Here is a 15,863-nt window from a genome sequence, read left to right on the forward strand (position 1 = left end):
AAAAGCGAGAGTCAGAATTAAGGACATGCCACCAGGAGGCCCGAAGCCGTGTGTTACCATGTCGTAGCCCGCTGTCCTCAAGAAAATAACGGGCTATGATGGTCCACGGGTGATGATCCACACACATGGCACGAAAAAGAGACCAACGAAGAGCCACCATATGAGTTTCTGCATCCAAAATAGCACCACCACCCATGCGTTTAGGGGTACATGTATGCGGCCATGAAATCCATGAAATGCCTGACTGCAGGGAGTCCTTCCATAGCATGAAACGAACAGGATGAGTAAGAGCCTTCAACGTAGTAGGCGTCCATGGCAGCAATGGCAGGAAATACGTTAGCATGGGTAGCATAATGGTCTGAGCCACTTTGAGGCGCACATGGAATGGCCACGCTTGCGACTTCCAATACATAAACTTCGTTGCCAGTTTTTGTGAAATCCACTCCAGTAGGTCCTTTGGCCGTACATCCACTCCCAACGGGTAGCCAAGATGCCTGACAATGGATCCACGGGAAACCACCTGACCCTGCCAGCCTAATGACTGTAAATCAGGCTCCGTGCAACTGAGAATGGCCGACTTAAAGGCATTGATGCGAAGACCCGAGGCCTGACCAAAGAGCGTCCAAACATCTAATGCCTTTCGAATGTTGTCCCTGTCTGCACGCAAAATCATAAAAGTATCATCAGCCAGAGATTGGCTAATGAAGTGCTGCCCCAAAGGAAGAGACAATCTGGCTAGCTGAGCCGAAGCCGCCATTGAGGATAACATTGAAAGGACCGGGTGAGTTGCCAGGGCAAAGAAGAGAGGACTCAAAGGGCAACCCTGTCGGACCGAGCGAGCAAGGACAAATGGCTCTGTAACCCCACCATTGAGCATAACTCTTGAAGAAGCCGCAGCACTAATGGTGTAGATCAATTGGGACATCCGTGTACCAAAGCCCATAGCAGACATGAGATCTGCAATGAAAGACCAGTCCACATAGTCAAAGGCCTTTTCCAAGTCCAGTTGAATCAAGACCACTTCCTGACTGGAATGCCGCGCATAGTCAATAGCCATTTGCACATTCAAGATATTATGGAGAATGTTGCGACCCTTGATGAAACCATATTGGAGGGGATGCACAATAGCTGGAAGATGCTTGTGAAGCCGATTCGCCAGCACTTTGGAGAAGATTTTGTACATCAAGCCCATCAAAGAAATTGGTCTCCAGTGTTGCAGCTTTGACAGCGAAGGGACCTTGGGAATCAGTTTGATAACGCCTTCTTTCCATGAGGAAGGCATGACCCCTGTTTCCCAAACCTGCTGACACATGACCGCCAATGGCTTCACCAACTGCGCAGCCGAGTGCTCAAAGAATTCATTAGTGATACCATCCCAAGCAGGACTTTTATCCTTAGGCAGATGCAACAAAACATCCATAACCTCCTCCTCGCAAATATCCGCCTCCAAAGTGGCTTGCATGTCAAGTGGAACCTGCTGACGGACCAGATGATAGAAGGCCGAGCGGGCATGCGTAACCTGGCTAGAAGGCGAGGGAGAAGAGCCAAGAAGTTCCATAAAATAATTCCTGCACATGGTGACAATGATCTGCGGATCAGTGACCATGCGACCTTCCGAATCCTGGAGCCTGGTCATATTTTCGCGAGCCGGAGAAGCATGCAAGGCGCAAAAGAACTTATGAGACTGGCAGGCACTATCTTGCAATGTGTCAGTCAAGTTATGCAGCTTGGCCTGCTGACAAGATTTCAACTGAAAAACTTGAATAAGATGGGCCAAACGCCTTTCCAGTGACAGCAGAAAATCATCATCTGGGGAATCCACGAGCAAGGAACGGACCAAAGCCAGTAAGTCCTGTGCTGCCTGTCGACGTCGCCGACAAAGAGAGGCATGATGAATCCCATACTGCCGAGCAACCCGCTGCACATTAGAAAGCAGCCGCGCAAATGCTGCCAGGCCGGCAGAGGCGAAGTCCAATAAGAATCTCTCAATCAATTGCTGCATATAGCCCTGAAAAATTGGATGCGTCAAATAAGAGGAGTTGAAACGTAAAGGGAGCCTATCCAGCAACAGCGTAAAAGGTGCAATAGAGTGTGCCCGCATCTCAAACTGGAGGGGGAAATGGTCCGACAACGCATATTGCTGCAAGACCTTCATTTCCAGCATTTCGGGAAGAAAATCATCCCCCTGCATGATATACATTCGGTCCAACCGCGACCAATTAGTGGCATATTGTGCGGAATGAAAAGTAAAGCCTGAAAAAGAAGGGTGAAGCCACGACCAAAGATCTTGTATAAGCACGCGCAAAGCAAAGGAATTCCACACGCGGCTTTCCGGCGTATCCATTACCGAATGCCCCGAAGTGGACTGAGAAGAGTCAACACACATATTGAAATCTCCCATCAAAAATCCCCTTCGGCCAAGTGACATGGAGTCCTGCAAAGTCGACCAAAGATCCCGTCGGGAGGCAGGATCGTTTGGAGCATAGAGGCCCAGCAACCATAAAATTTCTCCTTCAAATAAGACTTCGATTACCAGAAAGCGGCCCTGCACATCATTTTTGACAAGAACAGGCTGGTATTTTTCATGGACAATCATCAGCACGCCCGAATAGTGCGTAGCATGTGTCCCTGCATAAAACAGACGGAATCCATGACAATCAACAATTTTGGCTGCTTCAGCGTGACTTTTGTGCTCAACTGCACACAATACATCCCACTTATTCTCATGCAAGACAGTCCAATGGCATGTTGCTTATGGCGAGAGCAAATGCCTCGCACATTCCAGGTGGCTATCTTCATATATCTTTCAAAAAAGGGAGTCAGGAACGAGGCGGTTGTTGTCTCGATTTCACCTTTTCCGCGAGAGCATCTAGGACACCCTCATCCAGAAAATCAGCCAATACTGCATACGAATTCTGGAGACCTGCTTTAGAGGTAGAAGGAAAATCCACTGCCTTGGAAGCAGGGCGGGGATAACGCCGATCCCAGGGTGTAATCACATTACCTTTTGTATCAAACACCAGCTTAGCAGGTGGGCCCTTGGGGCCGTCTGTATAGGCTTTCCTTGTAGACTGATTACGGGGGGCAGACGGGGCGATAGTACGCGCAGCCGGCTGTGAGGTGAACATTTCTTTCCTGCGCATATACGTGCGCACGGAGTCCTGTGAAGTAGTAGGCCTAGGATCGGCCATGCCTGCATCCAACTTTTTACCTTTTTTTGGACGGGCCTCAATCCAATCAGTGCTGCGAGAGTCCAAACCCAGGACCTGTTGCTTGCCTTTATCCACAACATTTGGCGGCTGAAGGGCCTCCTGTGTCGGGGCATCAAGGACCATGTCATCCTTCAGCAGCACAGCCTGTGCATCCTCGGAAGACGGTTGCCGTTCAGGGCATTCGGCCATGAAATGCCCCAATTTACCACATGAAAAGCAGTGGCCTGCAAAATTGCCCCATTTCAAGCGAAAATGCAAGGGATGCATGCCAGAACAATTGAGGCGAAGCCACGCAGGCCGTTTCCTGGCTGTGTCCCATAACATGCATAGATGGTTGCGATTCATAGCCCTGAGGCTTGGGGGCACCAGCACTGTGCCCACAACGGCCATCGCATCCTTCAACAATGGCCAATAAACTGCCGGACAATTTTCCACTTCCACCCATACCGGGCATTCGCGTTGAAGCAGACGCTGGAAATCGGCCATCGGGCGCCATGGTACAACATGGACCAAGCGGCGATCAAAGAATAATGGCAGCTTGGACAGGAGTTCAGCGCGATGGGTTTCTGATTTCAACAGTACCTCATAAAAGCCGCGAGGTCCAAGGAAGATCTCCTCAACACATTCCCCTTGCAGTAGATGATGCATCCACTGGCGAATATGTGAAAGCACGGGGATTCTGCCAGTGAAGAAAAGTATGACTGCACAGTCATAAAAGATTGAGAAGGACCGCAAGACTGATTTCGGGTCCACCGTGGCTTCCAGCACATCATCAGTTCCCGCATCCGAAAAAGTTTCATTGTTGTGCTGGACATAGTCGCCAAGCAGAGAATTGGCGAAGTCCAGCAAATGCTCCCAATCTATCTCCTGCGAATCCACAGGATCAGAGGCAACCTGCGCATAGGAACGGTCCTGAGGACCCATTGGCTCGTCAGGAGTATGCTTGGAACGTTTGCCCGCAGGCGGCAGTTCAGAGCCCGGAGGCATCTCCTCCATGCAGGGCACCATATCCTCCGGCTCCTCGGTATCGGAATCAGGGCCAAGGGCTGCCACCGTCCGGTCGAGAAAATCCATATCCAGGCCAGCCATATTGCTGTCTTCTGGCGTCGCCCGCTCTCTCGCTCTCTCTCTCTCTCTCTCTCTCTCTCTCTCTCTCTCTCTCTCTCTCTCTCTCTCTCTCTCTCTCTCTCTCTCTCTCTCTCTCTCTCTCTCTCTCTCTCTCGCTCTCTCTCGCGCGCGGAACAGAGACGAAAGGTCGCACGCAGGGAGGCAGCACGAGTCGAGAGGACAGACAACGGCAGGGTAGAACGACCTGTGCACGAGGCTAAGGGGAGACGTCAGGCAAGACGCAGAGCAGTGAGGCACGCTCGCACAGCAGGGTTCCGATCTGGGCAGACGGCGAATGGCCAAGGCAGAAGGCGGGAAGGCAGGAAACGAAGCAGGAACGAGGAAGAACGTGCAAGTACGGGCGTCCGCAGCGACTTGCAACCAGCCACAGGTAGGCGCCCGCGAGCAGGTCGACGTCCGGCAGCAGGAGGCGAGAACGCGGCGGCTCAGGTCAACGTCCGGCAGCAGGAGGCGATAACGCGGTGGCTCAGGTCGACGTCCGCGGTAGGAAGCAGCAACGTCGGCGGCTCAGGAACAGGGCGTCCACAGGTAGGTCACGGACAGGGCACGACAGTCCTCCATCGCGATTCTCTCTCTCTCTTCTCTCTCTCTCTCTCCATTAATTAATCTCTCTCTCTCTCTCTCTCTCTCTCTCTCTCTCTCTCTCTCTCTCTCTCTCTCTCTCTCTCTCTCTCCAAGCTATTAACTAACTGAATGACTAAGACCCAACCCCTAAAACGTTTTCTCAATTTGCATGGGTATTTTTGCCAAGTAGCAACCTTCTAAGCCCATTTTTCAACATTATCCAATCATTTAATTAATTTTCAAAATTAAGTAATCTTGAAAATTAATTTCAACCCTTCTTACCTTGCCCACAATTAAATATACCCATCTATAATTAAATTGGCTAGGCCATTTGCAACCTAGAGTGATTCCCAGCCTTTGTTGACCCTTAGACAAGCATTAATTAATTAATTAATGCTAGTCCCTAGTGTCAACATCGACACTTATTAGCCAAAAATTTGTCACAGGGTCAAAACTGACACCAACTGATCCCCAAAGCCCAGCTAGCATAACTTATCACAACTTTCGCCTTTGACACCCACTGCATCCTCAGGGTCCTTGGTCTATTACCATGAAATAATTGCCATGTGCATCACATGTGCTTAAACAACCTTACACATTTGATTAATATTAATCAAATGTTATCGGCAAGATTAAAGCATCTCAAAATTTCACGTCCCCATGACAGCTCACCTACTGTACAATTTTCATCCTCTTTTCCCCTTTTTCCCTCCACCTATCCTTTAGCCAATGGGCACCTTGGGCAACATAGAGTCCCCAAATATTTGACCTGGGCTAGTATCTTTCATGCAATACAACAAAGACTAGACATCCAACAAGTTTTTAAAAGAACAATAGAGAATGAATGACAACAAAAATTACCTTCCAGAGTTCAATACAAGTAAAATTAGAAGCTTATGCACCTTCATCAAAGAGACAGATAGTGTCCTTGCCTTTGTGTCGCAAACAAAATAACTTAAGCTTCTTCATGTTCAAAAAAGAGACTTATAGATGGAGTGGCTCTTTTGGTAGGAGTCAACCTAAGACACATGCTATGAATAGATGATCAAATGCAATCAACACCACACTCCAACAAACTACAAGTTGCACCAAAGGAAAGATAAGGATGTTGTTAGAAGCAAAATGATAACATGGATGGCTTATTTCACCCACTTTACCTTATACTAAGGCTGATCAATCCAACTAGTCTAGTGTTGCAAAGTCCAATGACAAGGATAAGAACAAATGCAAGGGCAAGCCCATGGGTAGTAAGGGAGACTCTTCCCAAAACAAACTCCATAAGAGGAGACATAAGAGGCTCATAAATATAGCAAGCGTGCCACATGCAAGCAATGGAGCATATTGCCAAGAATTATCCAATGAAAAGGACTTCACTTCTCAGACAAGAGTCAATTGTTGGGCTAAAAATTTGTTACCCACTGATTAGCTCTTAAAACAGTCCCAAAACAATAAACCACCAAAAATTCCATTAAATGGCGAGCGGTTCTAGAGAGTTTATGTGTACAATGTCCCACATGCAAAACCCTAATTTGGGAGGATCCTTCTACATCTATAAATAGACAAGCTGCCCACCATTCAGCCCAATCCTTGTATGTAGGTTTTTGACTCCCATGTGCACATTTCGGCCATCAACCTTCCACTCAATGGCTGTCCATCCTATGCAATTGCTGCCACATCATCACCATCTTCTTCAACACCTGGCATCTCCATTCCTACTGTCGCCTTGCTATCTGGAGGCCTCATACTATTGCATTTTCAACTGCTAGTTGTCGCCTGTAGTTTCCTCATCATTTGTCAATATGATTGAGTGTTACATTTATTGTGTAACTTGTTGGGAAACAAGCACGAGGGATGACCGTCTAGGGGGCCTTGGGCACCCGAACGGGATCAAGGGGAGCCTAGGAAGTAAGTGAGTTTAAAAATAGTATAACTCACCTGAAGTCGACGGCTGGCGGGGGAGCCACGATTTCATTTTGGCCAGCAACTTCCAAGGTGTGGCTAAGTGGAGAGTGGAAGAGATCTCTCTCGTGCTCATTTCCCTAGAGCTGAGTGGGCATCACCAGTAGAAGACAAAAAGACAGTCCAGTATGTAATACTCGTATCATAATACTGGTATCAAAGCCACTTCGACCACATCATGTGTTGGCGACGACTGCAGTCGGGCCACGTCCTGCCGAAACGATCGGGTACTGTCTTCAATCGTTGTGGCCACGTTCTGCGTCATCGTGTCCCATCTTCAATCGTTGCGGCCACATGATCAGGTTCTGTCTTCAGTCGTCGCGGCCACATTCTACGTTAGCGTGTCCTGTCTTCAGTCATTGCGGCCACATTCTGCATCAACATGGGCCACATTAATTATCACTCTAGCCACGGCCTTGTTTCCACGCAACCTGGCTGTGGTGTTTAATCACACCCTTACCCATCGCTCCTGCCGATAGGCTTTGTTTCCATGCAACCTGCATACAACCACTACACATTGGAGGAAAGTCGCATTGTTCCTCACGTTCTTTCTACTATTGAGCTGTAAAGGCCATTGACATCTGTCCTACCTTTGTAATCAGGGAAACACCCCACCTTTGTCTACAAATTTCTTCTAATTTCTTTCCAATTCCAGTGTATAGATGGGGGAAAAAGGAAGAGAGAGGGGGCAACAGAAGGTTCTAGTTCCGGGGACCACCCTATGGTGGATCCCCATGAAACTGAAATGCAAGAAGAACACTAGGAAGAATTTTTTGCTACACGAGAACAATTTGATGATTTAATGGCTCGTGTGCAAGCACAGGGGGTTCAAATGGAGTTGCTAACTCAAGCACTCACACCGAAATAAAATCCCAATCAGCCTTATTACTAGAAAGGTATAAAGGTAAGGTAGAGACCTCAGATATTCCATCTTCATCAAAAAGATGTAGATGTGACTATGCGAGATTCTAGAGAACCCCACCAAAAGCTGAGAGATAACACAATGTTAAAATATATGAAACCCCCTCAATTTCATGGGAAGGAAAAAGATAGAAATAAAGATACTATCTTTAATTTCCTCCAAAAATGGGAGGATTTGCACAAACTTAAGAATACTCCACCACATCTCCAAGCGCTAGAGGCCAATCTAACCTTGGGGCCAAAAGCATATAAATGGTGGAGAACTTTAAAGGAGGCAAATAAAATACCTGAAACTTGGGCTCAATTTGAATCGGTCTTTTTGAAAGAATTCCTTCCTGAAAATGAAATGGAAAGAAATTGGGAAGATTGGGATTTTGTCAAACAAAAGGGAAGACCTTTGCTGCCATATTTCAAGGAGTATCGTGAGATAATCCTCAAATTGGAAGGAATAGATGAATTTCAAAAGACAAGAGGATTCATAAGGAAACTAGATAAGGCTTGTAAAAAGGAAGTGAAAAGGAGTTCACCTAAGACACTTGAAGACGCAATTAAATTTGCATTAATCAATGAAGATAATATGTGTCTAGGTGCACTCACTAGTCTCACTGATACAGAGCCCAAAACTAAGGAATTTGAGACCTCAAAATTTGTAGGCAAATCCAAAAGGAAAATGCCATTCCTTAAGGGTAAGAAACAACCCTTTGAAAAGAAACAATATGTAAGGCCAAAGTTAAGTCAAGATGACTTTGATAAGGCCAAAAAAGAAAGGTTGTGTTTCAATTGCCTATCCCCTAACCATGCTGCTTGGAATTGCCCTCAAAGAAAGAAGGGGGAAGATAAAGGAAAGGATAAGGACAAGAGCAAGGAAAAACAGAAAAAAATCCATGTAGTGCAAATCCTGGAATTAAAGGGGCATGAAAGGTATAAATCTTTAGAGGACTTGCACAAGGATGTACAACATAGGTGTTGTATGTCAACTTCTATGTGGCAACCTACCTTTGGGCCAGATGATTTAGTTAGAGTGCATGGATTGATAGCTGGAAAGAGGGTTAGAGTCATGATTGATGACTCTGCTACCCACAACTTCATAAATTATGCACTTGTCAAAAAGTTGAAACTTCCCCAGCAACAGAGTGAGCATCAATATGTTGTTCGTATGATGCAAGGTCAGAATAATAAAATATGGGATACAATGGTATCCAATTTGGAAATCGAGATCCAAGGATATAAAGATAGGCTTGATTTCCAAATTATGAATATGGAAAGAGCCGATATCGCTTTAGGGAGAGAGTGGCTATGGGGATTAGAACCATCCTTAAAGCGTAGTTATCATCATAATACACTGGAATTTGAAAGGGATGGTAAGACTTTTGTGATTCAAGGTGAACATGAAGTATCTAATAACCCTTTGATGTGTTCCGTTGAAGTTCCGAAGTTGATAAAGAAGGAAGCTTGTGAGGTATATATGTTATGATCCCTTCCTATACAGGACACTTTTACTTCTTGTAATATAAAGCAATAATTTTCTTATGTTTATGAGTTGAATGTAAATAATGAATTAAGTGGTTTGCTAGATGAATTTAAAGATGTGTTTCCATCTGACTTACCTAGTGGCCTTCCACCAGACAGGGGTGATGTAAATCACCCAATTGGCAAGGATGCACGCCCTATTTCTAAACCACCTTACAGGCTAAGTGAAACACAGCACCAAGAAGTCGAAAGACAAATTAAGGATTACCTTGATAACGGGTTTATACAACCCAGAAATTCACCTTGGGCTTCGCCAATTTTATTAATGAAGAAAAAAGATGGTTCTATGCGACTTTGTGTTGATTATAGAGCACTTAATAAAATAACAGTGAGGAATAAATTTCCTATGCCTAGAATGGAAGATCTTTTTGATCAATTACAAGGGACAAAATTATTCACAAAGATTGATTTAAGATCAGGCTATCACCAAGTAAGAATTAAGGCCCAGGATGTTCCTAAGACGGCATTTCGTACTAGATACGGGCATTATGATTTTTTGGTGATGCCTTTTGGTCTCACTAATGCACCAGCTACTTTTATGAAGCTGATGAATAGTGTATTACGGCCCTATCTAGGACACTTTGTAGTAGTCTTCTTGGATGATATCTTGATCTTTAGTAAATCAAGAGAAGAACATTTGAAACACTTACGGTTAGTATTCCAATTTTTAAAGAACCCATTCCCTTTATGTGAAGAAAACTAAATGCGAATTCTTTGCACAAGAGGTCAAATATTTGGGGCATATTATCTCGAAAGAGGGAATCAAGGTGGATCTAGAAAAAATAAGGGTAATTATTGAATAGCCATCTCCAAGGAACCTGGAAGAGCTGCAGATCTTCCTAGATTTATCTAGATTTTATTGTAGATTCATTCGAGATTATGCCAAGATAGTTGTTCCAATGACGGACCAACTTAAAGGAAAAGGAATGAGCTTTAATTGGGGAATAGACCAAAATGAAAGTTTTAAAAAACTTAAGGTAGCTATTGCTACAGCTCCAGTACTATTAATTGTGGATCCCAATAAACCATTCGTGGTTGAAGCTGATGCTAGTGACACGGCAGTAGGCGCGGTCTTATTACAAGAGGGTCGACCGGTTGCTTTTGAAAGCAAGAAATTAGACCGTGCAAAACATAATTATTCTGTTTATGAGACGGAGCTGTATGCAATAGTACATGCAATGAAAACCTGCCTTATCTCACTCTAGTTCTAGCCAGGCTCTGTAGCCTTTGACAAGTTGTTGCTTATAGACCTTGGTTAGTGAAACTTTGGACTAGTATGAGGTTCTAAGCACATGAAATGCATGCCATCTAGAGAGCAAGCTTGTCCAGTATTGTACATGATCTACTTCAGGTATAAGGTCTAGAGCTTCTTTCAAGTGAGTACATTAGAAGTCATCTCTGCCGATTCAAGGGGGACAACTGTGTATTTGCAAGTGCTACTTGAGTGTTCATTCCATGAATCATTGACTGTGCAATTTCTGTGTCTGCCGTTTGGCTTTCAATGTGCCCAAGTTTCTGGCTTTTTCACTCCATTTTCTGTGCAAGTTTGCTGCTTAATCAGTGATTCCACCCCTGTTTGTGGCTCTGCTAAGTTTGTGGCCAGCATTGTTTCACCCAAGTCTGCTGTCTTTCTTCACTCAGTTGGTAGCCTGCCTCAATGATGCAACTGCTGTTTCAAATCATCCTCCTTCAGGTTGCACATCATCAAAGTAGTGGAGTGCTGCATTTTGCCCATGACTGGTCCACCCACACTACTGCACTTGTGTGTGTCTAAGTCCACCCAATGATTCAACCAAGATGATGACACTAGTGATGCTACATTAAGTACTTTTGCCAGTGCATGTTTCCCTTCAAGAAGCACACAAAAGATCAATGCATGATCACTAATCCCAAAGATAAGATGGGATTTTGGGTGCCTTCTACTTCCATGAAAAACATCAGTGAGACATCTCCTATGTGTGCACCATAGAAAGTATCAATGCTGCATAAGCCTTGCCATCTTCAAAAGCTTCCAAGTACTCATCTCATTGGTTCACAAAGTCCTCTTCATGAACACATCTAGCTCAAATTTTGCATCTAAAGTATTACTCACCTTACACATGTAGCACAAGCCATGAGATCAAGGTTAATCTCAAACAAGGGTAGCAACTGATCAGTAGGGTTTTGTAATGGGGTTGCCATAGGTTAGAAGGGGATATATGCCAGTATCAAAACAACGGTACAAAAAAACAGGCAATAAAAGGAAGCCATAGAAGATAAAATGCAGCCAATAAACACCTTAATAACCCAAATGGTAAGGTTTTATATGATCATGTGTTAATGCTTGATTGAAATGCGATCTCACCACACATCTGATGGTTGCCAAGCTGACACTTGCAGTCTAGAAAGCAACATCTTTGATCCAAAAAGAATACACCACGTAAAGTTCAGCTTGTAGGCCTAGATATAAGCAAGGATTGTACTATCATTTCACCCAAATGCTTAACCATGAAGGCCTAGACGCTTACACAAAGTTAAAAGCAGCAATCAACCATATAAACATCACAAAGTGTCAAAAAGCAACATCTTTGATCCAGCAAGAATACACCATGCAAAGTTCAGCTTGTAGACCCAAATACAAGCAAAGATCATACTATCATTTCACCCAATGCTTAAAAATGAAGCCCTCGATGCCTACGCAAAGTTAAAAGCAGCAATCAACCCTAAACATCCCACAATAAGTGTTTATTCTACAAGTATAAAATCATTCTTTTAAGTTTGTGTACCTTCCAACTTCCAAGCTATGATGTCTTCCAACTTCCAAACTAACAGCCTAAATGCACACATCTTCCACTTGTACTTCATATCCATGAGGGGAGGTTTTATAGCCCCTTCAGGAAATTTTAACTGCTACAGGAATATTTTTTGAGAATAGAATGTCATTAATTAGATACATTCTAAAGAGTCTATTGAGCCTAAGTTTTGACCAAATACAATTGTCATATCCATAGTAAAGAATTGCAAGAAAGGTATGATGCAAAATGTAGATAAGGAAGGCATGGCACTGCACACGAGTATGCTTGTGTTGTGTGTGCACACATGCACGCGTGTGCGTGTGTGTGTGTGTGGGATATGACAATCTAAGATTTGGCAGGTGGCTTGGGGTTTTCAATTGTATTCTTTTCATCCTTTTCTATTTTAATTTTTTGTTATTGTATTTTATTACAAGATCTCTGTATCCAGATTCCAAGTTTGTTGTTCTAGTCTTACACACTTTATTACAGCCTTGAGCCCCATGTGATTGGATCAACAAGTGTATCTACCTCACTTGTGATACATGCCACATTGTCCCTAGTTGGGAATGTCAATCCTAAAAATAACAAACATCATTTGTACTCATCACACATTCTAGCTTTACAATGCCCAAAGGCTTATCAAATCACCAAATACAACTCTTTTGATAGTCTACAAGTAGATCAGCATACCAGAGGAGTAGACAATCACAATCAATTACTTTCATGAATTGTAACCATCATAAAATCAATTTTTTAGTTTCCCCAGAATTGAATGCTCCTTTAATTTCTCCATCTTTTTTATGTGTTTTTCAGTTGCCATGCTCAATCTAGTTCCAATATGCTTTTTCACATGACCTCCTTATCAGAAGCCACAAGAAGTCCAAGTACAAACTTGTTATTTCCTTTCACTGAAATGGAAAGATGATTGTCAAAGCTTCAGAGTCCAGACCATGCTTTACAATACTATGCATTAGTACTCTAATCCTTTCTCAACTTTCAAAAAAAGGGTGTACTTGCTTGCATTCCAGCATGATATACCTTACCACAAGTGCTTCCGTCTTGTGGGGCAGATGGCCCCTCCATATCTATTTCCTTATGTTCAATGGTGGGCTTGTCACATAGCAGCATTACTCCTGACCAATGGGCAGGAATGCAGATCTTTGTGATACTCCTTTGGCCCACAGTAAGAGCCAGGGAAATGAAGCCCACAAGCATAAGTTCTGTTCACATGTGAAAAGATGAGTGTGGGATTAGCTTAAGCCACCAAATTTATTGTCCCCATTCATTTTCACTAAGGTTCTAGTCATGATATGATCCAGTCCTAACCTTCTTTGATCTTCTCAATAGCTTCAGCAAGTGGGGCTGTGTGCCTGTTCTTCTTGAGGGCCTACGTAAGAGCAAACAAAACAAAGAAAGGTCTAGCATATCTGATCTTTCAAAACGTCCGTCCAAAACTCATTCTTTCAAAAGTCGTTCAGATGGGGTAGAAGACAATGAGTTCCAATGAGTTCCAACATCATTCCCCATTCATATGCTCTCTCTCTCTCTCTCTCTCTCTCTCTCGCGTTCATAATATTTAGATATTAGCCTTATACTAGAATGCATTTTTTCACTTTCATGGAAATTACAATGGACACAAGTGTACTTTGGTTTTGTCTCATAGGCTGGCTCTCTCTCTCTCTGTTGGAACTCATTGTCTTTTTCCTCTTGGCTGTTTGCCTGTTCTTCTCCTCTCAAAAATCATTCAGAGAGGTAGAAGAATCTCTCATACATGTCCAGTGAAGAAGATTGTGCGCTCCACGATGAGAGAGCACAGGATGAAGACGGTGCAAACGGATGCGATGATCCATGAGGGCGTATAGAGCAGGTTATGAACTGATTCTTCTGCAGCTACATTACTACTGCCTGATGATGATGACATGGTCGATGATCGCGTCTTGGCCGTCGTATCTCTCTGGGATTGCCAAGAGAAACATGGAGAGGGAGACGGGGCAAGAGAGCGAGGGAGAGGTGCATTTCTGATGATGGTGTTTTTCTTGAGAGTTGTCTACGTGCGGAGAAGCTGGCCGAAAGCGTGCTGGTAGCGCGCCGATCGCCGCCGAATGCTGATGACGAAGATGTACCTTTCTCTCTCATTATTTATGCGCCGCTCTTTCTTCGTTTCTTCGAGCCTGTCTTCAGACTCTTCACCAGGCCCAAGTTGCTCGCAAATAATTTGCGCACTGGTGGGAAGCCCATAAAAACAAGGTTTTGGTCGTACCAACTGTTTTGCAAAAGATTATAATTTTTCACCGATTTTCAAGCTGTGCTGGCCAATAGAAGTATGCCTCGCAAAAGGAAAAGCTTTCTTTCCCACATCATCGTCGGATAATATTAATAAGTTGAAGTTTAGTGTTCATTTTTGAAGGTTGCACAGCCCTTCTGGGCCATTATTGACCTGCTGGAGAATCCCACAATATTGCAAGCAATGCATTTGAAGGGGAAAAGAAAAAATTTGCCCTTCTTGGAGAAAGACAAAATTCTTCTAGCATTGCATTCAAAGGGCGCTTTTTTTCCTAAAATTTTAATATATTATATTATAAATAAATTTATTAATCATATTGCCTAAATTCCAATGCCTAATTAGTAGTGAGTCTACTAGTTAGTAGTAACTACTACTATCGAGATCCGAGTTACTAACTTACTAGTTAGTATAGAGTATAGTCTATAGATAGTAGACTATAGTACACCAAGCACTCTCAATTGGAAAATCAAAACCCTCAGGGCTTGGGCCTCCCTTAAGCCCTCATCTTCTTGAACGTGACAGCACCTCAAAACCCTCCCCTCACCTTCTTGAAAGCGACAGGCACCAACAGCACCATTGTACTATGTAGCGTTGAGACTCGAGTCAAGAGACTCAAGAGTCACCATTGCCTACAAGCTCTCGAGACTCGTAGCATGTAGGCTGTAGCCCGTGGGAGTCGAGTCCCCCCTCGCCAAGTTTCAACTTACATATGTTGGGTCTTGAGACTTAGAGTATTGACTCCCAAGGCTCGAACTTTGGAGCCTGGGCCCTGGAGGCTAGAGACGCGCCGCACGTAGCTGAGTCCTGACCAGACCACCACCCTGTAGGCTGGGAGTCGGGACGTGAAGGCTGGAGCGGCGGATGCTGGAGCGTGGTGCTACGTGCCAGCATGGGACGGTGCTTGTGTGCCAACGTGGGACGGAGCCTGCAAGTGGTAATACTAAATAGGTATCATTGTGGGCAGTGTTAAGTTGGCAGCAATACGAATTTGGGGCCTGGGTGTCGACTCTAGGAGGCTGGCCGCTAGAGGCCTAAGTTCTCCATGGAGTCTGCAGCAACCTACCTAGTACCCAGTGCCACTTGGCACTTCAGCTCGTATAATAGAAGCTGTCTTGAGGTCCAAGGAGCTAAAGCTTGCATAGTTCGAACTTTGAAGCCTCGAACTTCAAAGGTACATTCCTTGTCATATAGCATACATGATACGATTCTTGAGCTTGGAGAATTTAGATTTTAGCATACGATTCTTGAGCTTAGAGACTTTCAAAATCTAAGACTATTAATCTTAGATAGATAACTCAACATCCTACTCCTTCCAAATGTATGTCAATAACCCATTAATTTGCTAGATTGTTTTCTCAATCCTTCACATAAAGATGTATGATTTTACATGGTCCAAGTACTTGTACTTATATAACAATGTTCAACTAGGGTGGCCAAGTGGAGTCTCTCCTTGGAAAGAGAGCATTGATGCTTAGAGTGCCATTGTCCACA

At 44.2% G+C, this 15,863-nt stretch overlaps 1 protein-coding gene across 1 annotated transcript in view; it reads right to left on the reverse strand.

The window, feature by feature from the left end:
- LOC148020768 (MLO-like protein 9) overlaps nucleotides 1–14,296 on the reverse strand; it is an 86,327-nt gene extending 72,031 nt beyond the window's left edge. Inside the window, exons 1-3 of the mRNA XM_087698581.1 lie at nucleotides 13,860–14,296; nucleotides 13,415–13,475; nucleotides 13,127–13,308 (exon numbers count right to left, since the gene is read on the reverse strand). Of these exons, the coding sequence (XP_087554707.1) occupies nucleotides 13,127–13,308; nucleotides 13,415–13,475; nucleotides 13,860–14,009 (393 nt within the window). The 5' untranslated portion in view covers nucleotides 14,010–14,296. The remainder of the gene's footprint in view (nucleotides 1–13,126; nucleotides 13,309–13,414; nucleotides 13,476–13,859) is intronic.
- Nucleotides 14,297–15,863: the final 1,567 nt, after the last annotated feature.

Source organism: Lygodium microphyllum, chromosome 18 (assembly GCF_053477565.2).
Source record: "Lygodium microphyllum isolate KBCC chromosome 18, Lygodium_microphyllum_v1.1.10, whole genome shotgun sequence".
Lineage (NCBI taxonomy): Eukaryota > Viridiplantae > Streptophyta > Polypodiopsida > Schizaeales > Lygodiaceae > Lygodium > Lygodium microphyllum.